The sequence below is a fragment of the Cetorhinus maximus genome, chromosome 12 (assembly GCF_964194155.1).
Source record: "Cetorhinus maximus chromosome 12, sCetMax3.hap1.1, whole genome shotgun sequence".
Classification (NCBI taxonomy): Eukaryota; Metazoa; Chordata; class Chondrichthyes; order Lamniformes; family Cetorhinidae; genus Cetorhinus; species Cetorhinus maximus.
The window spans coordinates 56,389,514-56,397,349 of record NC_135890.1 but is presented as its reverse complement, the minus strand read 5'-3'; the positions used below and the strand labels follow the sequence as shown (position 1 = coordinate 56,397,349).

The following is a 7,836-nucleotide window of genomic DNA, read 5'->3' as shown; positions in this document are numbered from 1 at the left end:
CTACCTCTTCACATCTTCCTCTGCCTCTTCACTTCCCCTTCCACTTTCTTTTTGAACATATGTTCAGGTAGCCCTCCTAATCTCTCCCTCTGCTGCTTAGTATTCATTCCCTTACCCTCTGTGAACCACATTTGGACATTTTCTATGTTACAAGTGCTACACAGGTGCAGATTATTGACGAATGAATAAGGGGGAAATGCCCAAGGCTTTAAGAAAGCTGTATTCTCTCTAAACTTAGCATTTCCTTTTTATGTGGACACCTGTGTTCAGCCTTGGTGTACCTGAATCACTAACTTGCAGTAGGAACTGCCACACTCAACTGAGCACAGACAGGAGCAGTACAATTACTCTTTCATCTACTGTCTCTGCTGAGGTAATAATTGAGAAGACAAATTAATCATGTTTGCATCTTTCTGCTTGGACTCTGACCTGCTAAAGAAGAGATATAACGAAGAACACATTGTAAACGAAAATCTCCATAATAAACGATATGAGTTAAACTGTTTAGAAATAATGATGAAAACTTTAATATGTAAAAACTACACAAGAAAAATATCACATGTTAAAGTAATCCCAAACACATTATTTGGTGTAGTAAGAATGTAACCTCAGGCCACTAGTAAATAGTCTAGATTGGTATCAGTCAGCTGTGAGCCCAGTAGGCAGACCAGAATTATACTGCAGATGACTTCAGTCTGACCATCACCAAATGTCGCAACCACAGTTCTGCACATGTGCATAACTCTATCCTCCCTCCCCAAACACCACCTCTACCCCACAAACACACACATACACACACTGCTAGGGGACTGTTGGCAGTAGGCGTATCGGCTTGTTCCTATGTTTAAGAAATTAGTCCATACAAACTTCTCGAAAAACGCAGCCTTGCATCTGTTTGAAGTTTTGCAATAACTGATACAAAATTGGAAACAGTGAGTAGTGGTCTCTGTGGGGGAGGTCTCACACCCACCTTAGCTTTAGTGCCCTTGAATGCGAGAGCTGGACCTGACACTGCATTACACTGACGCTCCTTAGTCATCAGAATACAGCATGTGAAAGTGCAATATGTCTTCTAAATAGAGAAAAACTAAAAGTAATGGGGCTGTTAAAACATCGATACTTAATTGGTGACATTATAAAGACAATATTTAAAACAAATAACCAGGGTTACACATGCCACAACACAGGGGCTCCTCCACAGCTCTTACTCTCTCACCGTTAAGGAAATATCCCAATTTATCTTTCTCGGATCCAAGATGGGTGACCTTGCATTTCCCCAAAACTGAACTCCATCTGCAATAGTTTTGCCCATTCGCTTAATCTGTCTATGTCCCTTTGTAACATCCCGACACAACTTACTGTGTCTCCCAACTTGGAGTCATCTGCAAACTTGGATATAGAACTCTCTAATTCTTTCATCCAAATCAGTAATAAATATGATGAAAAGCTGAGATAACTGGCACCAAACATCAAATCCTATCATTGTGTTTGGATTTATCTTTAAATGGCCTTTTCTGTAGCTGATTATATTATTTTATATACCATATACGTTAAAATATTTAAGAAGGAAACACTGTAGAAGAGACTAAGGGCAAACTTCAAAGCAAATTCACTAAATTGCAGTTCTGGAAATTCTGGCTATTTTTGAAGCTTTAATCGGGAGTTGAAAACCAACGATTTGACTTTGAATTTGCCGGATTCTCGGGACGTTGATGTTTACACATCTCATCACATTTCTTAGCCAACTCCCGTATGAGGCGCGCTGGAAACGGTTTAGTTAGTCTAAACCATTTATCACACATGCCCAGAACGCGCCATTCTCGCCACAGCCAAGTATTCCTGAATGATGAGCCTGCAGTTCAGCCACAACTGTTGCACACTGTCAACGTGACAACGACATGGTCGAGGAAGCAATAAATATATTTACAAAATCTACTTTTCTTCTCAAAGGGAGCTTCCATCGGCATTGAACGCAGCAGGGTGACACTGTGACAAACTGCAATTCCAATTACATTTTTAAACAGATATGAACTGCACTGCATCGCTCCCATGATAACATATGCAGAATAATACTTATCGGACGTCACATTTTAAATGAAATAACAGGATTTGATTGTGTAAATCGGGCGTGGAATGTGAGAACATCCTTTTGGGACACGTTCTGAGATAAAATAACAAATGCAGCGTGTGCGCTATGGGGAACATGCTGGGCTCCACGGACACTTCACCGAGACCAGAATCCAGCCACGCGCCCTGAAACTCAATCCCCCCCGTGTCTGGTTCCGTGGCTATTTCAATGTGCGTGGGCTGGGGGGAACAACAAAATGTAACTAATGCAGATCCTGCTGAACTGTAGACAGGTCTGAGCAGGGATGCTGTGTTGCACTGATACTGTATGGCATTCCAGTCATATGGAATTAAACAGGAGTTATGTGAGGAGGTTAAAGGGGCTCTTTATATGTGCTTGTAGTGGGGAGAGGAACGGGGGATAAACATCCGACTCTCCATCACATTGTTAGCCTTGTGTTTTGCTGGTGAAGGGTGCTTGCAGGAGTGAGGTACCACGGCTGAAGGGGAACAGACAGGTCGCCCGGTCGGCAAGCAGCCTGCACAAGCTGATCCCTGACTGTGGTGCACGTCCATGCCAAGGCAGGCCCGTTAGTAACTACAATTGATGGCTCTACATTATTTGAGTGAAGAATAAAATTGAAACTAAGCTCCGGCATGCAACATCCTCGATTGTAAATGTTAAGCTGAATGTGAGGAGGGGAAACGAGAGTGCACTTCTTGCAAAAAGCGAGGACAAAACTTTCCCAGCTGCGAGGAAAGCCTCCAGGTCTCAGCAGAGCTCTCCCCTCAGCAGCACTGGTTCCTGGTCAGCACCATTTCAGGAACAGGGGAGGGAGAAGCTGCATTCAGACACAGTGCAGGAAGCAGCACAGTGACGGGGGCGGAGTGCCAGAGATAGGAGTGCAGACTGCCAGCGTTATGTAACGGGAGGTTTGCAGTTTTCCTCCAACCTCCTGCTCCTTTTAAGGGGGGGGGGGGGGTGGTGGGAGGGGGGTTGGATTTGGGTTGGTGTTTGATGCCGCACGTGAGTGAGGGGAGCTGCTCCGGGCTCCCCGGTGCGCCTGCGCTTTTGGTGACAAAAACTGCTGGTCCCTCCGAGTCAGCAACGCAGAGAGTGAATGCAGAGAGAGAGAGAGAGAGAGATAGACAGAGTGAGATAGAGAGAGAGAGCAGGCTGCAACCCCTCTGCCTTCAGGGCTCTGCATCCTTCCCGGGGGCTTCTAGCTGTGCACAAGGGGCTGTCAATCACTTCTGGAGGGACAGTAACTGTACTTTGCAATCCTCACACCCCTCCAGACATAAATAATGCAGGACGATATACCTCTCCTGCAAGCCTCTGCTTGCTTAACAGAACGTAAGTTATTAGAAAACGCAGACTTTATTGGGTGAGTTTTTTTTTGCATAACATCTCTTGCACTGATCGATTCTAAATCCCATGTGTGGGTTGACAGTAATATTTGAACTTACTGTGTTCCTTTTATTTTAAAGTGTAGAATATCATTCGATGTACGTGTGCAAGTCGAAGCGGGGAATGAAACGAGACGACAGCAAGGTGAGGGGCTGTGCAGTAGTTTCATTAACTCGAGGCGTGATGCTAATTCTTGGCTCTCCCCAAAGTTATGATCTGCTTTCTATTACCGCATTATTTAACATTGCGCGTTTAACTTTTAAAATCTATTTTAATGCCAAAGTGGCCCTGGTACGCCAGTGACACACCTTGAAATGCAATGGGTATAATGTATAACAACGACACTGCTTTCATCTTTTTTATGGGGATTGATATTTTCTGCGGCGCATCTCGACTTCACGTTTTTCAGGAAGCCTATAAACTACCGCACAGGCTGATAGAGAAGAAAAGACGTGATAGGATTAACGAATGCATTTCACAGCTTAAGGACCTGCTGCCCGAGCATCTGAAACTGACGGTAAGGTACTGACCTCCGTCCTTTATTAATGTAATAATGGAAATACATGATGATCTTACTCCCCAAGACACGGACAGTCACATTAACATTTGCCGCCTGTGTGCTTTAATTCCTATCTGTGCAGTTCAAGGCTTAACATTGTATCCATGAGGAGCATAATCGTTTTAAAAATAGATATACTTACTGCAAACATTAACAGATTGCAATATTATTGATAACTTTATTGGAGCTTTAACTGTGTTTTAATTATAATTGGAGAAGTCAGTTACAAAAATAAAATTATTCCTTCGTCTCTTCCCCCTCCCCCCCTCCCACCCCCACCCAAGACATTGGGACACCTGGAAAAAGCTGTGGTGCTAGAATTAACGTTGAAACACTTAAAGGCTTTAACTACTTTAACGGAACAACAGCATCAGAAGATACTTGCTTTGCAAAATGGTAAGTGACAGTACGGTACTTAAGCAGAAAGAGCTTTCACTTACGTAGCGCCTTTCATGACCTCAGGGGATCCCAAAGTGCCTTCGTAACCGTCAGGAGTGCTTTAGGAGTGTAAGTCACTGTTGTAACGTGGGAGAAAGGTCAACCAATTTACGCGCAGCAAACTCCGAGAAACAGTAATGTGATGATGAGCAGATAACCTGTTTCAGGGCTGGGATGGAGGGTGAAATACCGGCTAGGAGGTTGGAGACAACTTTCCTGCTCCTTCAGTTGTGGGATTCTTTACGACCACCTGAGAGCGTAGGCAGATCCTTGGTTTGACATCTCTCCCTGAGCAGATTTTTTTTGTTCAGTGCTGTTGTAGCCGAGTTGTTCGAATGTTTCACAGGGTCGGGATCTACCAGTTGTGAATTGCTACACAGTGCAGTTTGTATTCCTTCATTGGTGGTGTTTGTTTTGCGTTTGTTTTTAAGGTGACTGTGCCCTGAAAGGGACTGTGCAGTCTGATCTGGACGCCTTCCACTCGGGGTTTCAAACGTGCGCCCGGGAGGTGCTGCAACACCTGACCAGGTTTGAAAGCTGGACCCCCAGGGAGCAGCGCTGTGCCCAGCTGATTGGCCACTTGCACCAAGCCGCCACGCAGCTCCGAGCCGACGGGGAGACACAGACTTCGGGTGAAGGGCAGGCCGGTGCCCAGGTGGCAGAGCACAGCCGTTCTGGCGACAACTGCGTCCCGGTCATCCAGAGGACGCAGGCGGCAGAGCACAACGGGAGTGACACGGACACCGACAGCGGATACGGAGGGGATGGGGAGAGATGCGAGGGAAAAAGCGAGAAGGAGTTCAACCCAGGAGATGGCCACGAGAGCCGGACTTATAAAATTAAACAGGAGCCTGATGATCCGCCGGCCAAAAGGGTCAAAGTTGATCTGGCCAGTCACATGACCAGCTCTGAGGCTGGCCATGACCCCACTCTGCACTCGATGATGGGGATTGGCACAATGCCCACCCTTGGCCAGCAACCCCCTTTCTGTCTACCCTTTTACTTCATTGCCCCCTCAGCAGCTGCTCCGTACATGCCCTTCCTGGACAAGACCAACCTGGAGAAATGCTGGTACCCGGCTCCCATCCCACTCCTTTACCCTGGCATTCCGGCCCTGCACGGCATCTCGGCGCTGGCATCTGATAGGCTACTCAGCCAGAACCCATCCCCGGGGTCAGGCCCAGTGCTTGGGCCCCGTTCGTCCGAGTCAGAGCCAACTGGACCCCTCAGAGCAGAGCGAGCTTCGAGCCCAGCTCGGGAACCGCTACAGTCACCAAACAACATGTCCTAAAATGGTCATCCATGTTTTGACCCGCCCCTCCCCCACCTCTAATTCCCTCCCCACTCACATTAAAATATGGAACTAGACATTTCTCTCACATTGAGTCCTAGAGATGGAAGGAAGTGAGGACCAAATTCCAAAATTAAATGCCCCCACAGAACACAATTTTGAGGGTTCATAACTTGGTGACCTCCTTTGTTTAGAAGATGGACAAAGATCAAGTCAAAGTAGATCCTGCTAAGGTACTCTTAGAATTGGGATGTAAACCTGTGAATATGCTGAGTAATTCTTTGGCAATCTTTTTGCAGATGAACCTCCTCCCTCCCTCCAATGCTCATGTTAACAACCATACTTAAAAGCGCTGGGAAAAAAATCACCTGCTTTCATTTTTTTCTCAAACACCACGAATTAGCATGAGTGTAAGTTGAGGTTGGTGGCAGCATCAATTAAGTATTTTTCAGGACAGCCTAACTAAAGGTCTATTTAAAGGGGAAAAAAAAGCAAATTGCGTGCCCTGTATGTGCCTGTACCAGTGGTTTAAAACAGGAGCACAAAATGAGGAGAGGAGAGATCTGGGATGGGTAGATAATATAAACTATTTGAATCTTTGCACCTTTTTTGAGTTAAATAAATGTGGATTTTGGGGAGAGAAATGCCTTGCCCCCACGAGTTCATGGCAGTCCTGAAGCCCTGCTTTGATTTATGTATTAACTCTTGTGGCCTTCTTCAGAGATGAAAGTCGCTGGTTGCATTAATAATATTTCTTTCCCCCATCCCTCTCTCCGCACTCTGACTGACAATTGAAAGTCACAGTTGAGAGCCTAATCACCCAGACTGAGGCGACGGTGGCCTCAGTGAAACCTATTTTTAGTTGTTGCCAAGGCAGCTGGTTTGGTGATGCTGTGAAGTGTTATGTAACAGCTGAGACACATCCCTGCCTGAGCATGAGCCAGCACTCGTATTCATCCTGGTTACATTACTGCTGCTGTATGCCTGACGCGCTGCGTTCTAAAATATTGTGAAATATATATATTGCCTAAAGTGGCTTTTGTTTTGTGTACTGTAAATAGTTTGTGAATAATCATGAATCTCGTCTGATATGCTATTTTTGTAGGGGGATAATACATGATAACCACTGAATATTTTATGTTTTCAGCAAAATGAATTTTATGAAGAATTGTTCAATAATGTTTGCACTTCTTGTTAGTGCTTTATGCTTATGCAGTCTTAAGTTATTAAAATAAATACTGTCTGCATTTAAAACAAAACATGAGTGATTGATTCCCAGTACAGCTGTTTGAAAATGTGCTTTTCTTTGTTCAGACTATGAAATTACTTGTGATTTTACAGTCATACATACCTGGAATGTATTTAACATAATATATTACAGTTTCCAGCTAAAGGTTTTCATTGTCTGCCAATAGGGGCAGTTTTACCATTAAATACAATGGAAAAATCTAAGAGTTTAAAACGAATTAAAGAGCAAGGGGGTAATGAAAAGTCCAGCGGTGTGTAATTGGTCAACACCCTATGCTACATCTTTTGAAATTTAGAAGTCAACAATACACTAAACACATGGGACACACACAGTTAAGTCTGACGCCACTAAAGTGAATAAAGCCAGTCACCAAATGTATCATTAATAAGAGGTGCAGGCTCCATATTGAATGTCATACTAATAAAGCATTTTGCAGTTGGCTTTGGATGATATTAAGTGCAGAAAAGGTCTAAGAAATATAAAATACAAACTTTATGTCTTTAATTTACACATATGTTACATTGCCAACAACTTGTATTTATATATGTAATTAATGGGATGAAACAGCCTATAGTGCTTCACAGGAGCATTTATAAGACAAAATCTGACACCTAACCACATGGGATATTAGAATAGATGACTGAAAGCTCAGTCAAAGAAGTAGGTTTAAAGGAATGTCTTGAAGGAGGAAAGAGAGGTGGAATAGTTTAGGGAAGGAATTGCAGAGCTTAGGGCCTCAGCAGAAGAAAGCATAGCCACCAGAGGCGGAGTAATTAAAACCTGTGAAGCACAGGAGGCCTGAACCGTAGAAAAACAGATAC

General features: G+C 44.3%; 1 protein-coding gene across 2 annotated transcripts; it reads left to right on the top strand.

The window, feature by feature from the left end:
* The first annotated feature begins 3,073 nt into the window (after positions 1-3,073).
* bhlhe41 (basic helix-loop-helix family, member e41) lies at positions 3,074-7,025 on the top strand. 2 transcript variants are annotated; one of them, XM_078553655.1, is made up of 5 exons: positions 3,074-3,455; positions 3,564-3,622; positions 3,888-3,995; positions 4,322-4,433; positions 4,907-7,025. In XM_078553655.1, the coding sequence occupies exons 2-5, from the start codon at positions 3,575-3,577 to the stop codon at positions 5,764-5,766; spliced, it is 1,128 nt and encodes a 375-aa protein (XP_078409781.1). In that variant the 5' UTR covers positions 3,074-3,455; positions 3,564-3,574; the 3' UTR covers positions 5,767-7,025. The 2 variants fall into 2 exon arrangements, with proteins under 2 accessions (XP_078409781.1, XP_078409780.1); XM_078553654.1 differs by having other exon boundaries at positions 3,075-3,455; positions 3,559-3,622.
* The last annotated feature ends 811 nt before the right edge of the window (positions 7,026-7,836 follow it).

What these genes read in the sequence shown, in the direction of transcription:
- bhlhe41 (XM_078553654.1), top strand. Translation starts at nt 3,376, where the DNA reads ATGCAGGACGATATACCTCTCCTGCAAGCCTCTGCTTGCTTAACAGAA. An exon ending in GAAAACGCAGACTTTATTGG is followed by an intron (nt 3,456 to 3,558) that starts GTGAGTTTTTTT and finishes TTTATTTTAAAG; the next exon opens with TGTAGAATATCATTCGATGT. An exon ending in GATACTTGCTTTGCAAAATG is followed by an intron (nt 4,434 to 4,906) that starts GTAAGTGACAGT and finishes TTTGTTTTTAAG; the next exon opens with GTGACTGTGCCCTGAAAGGG.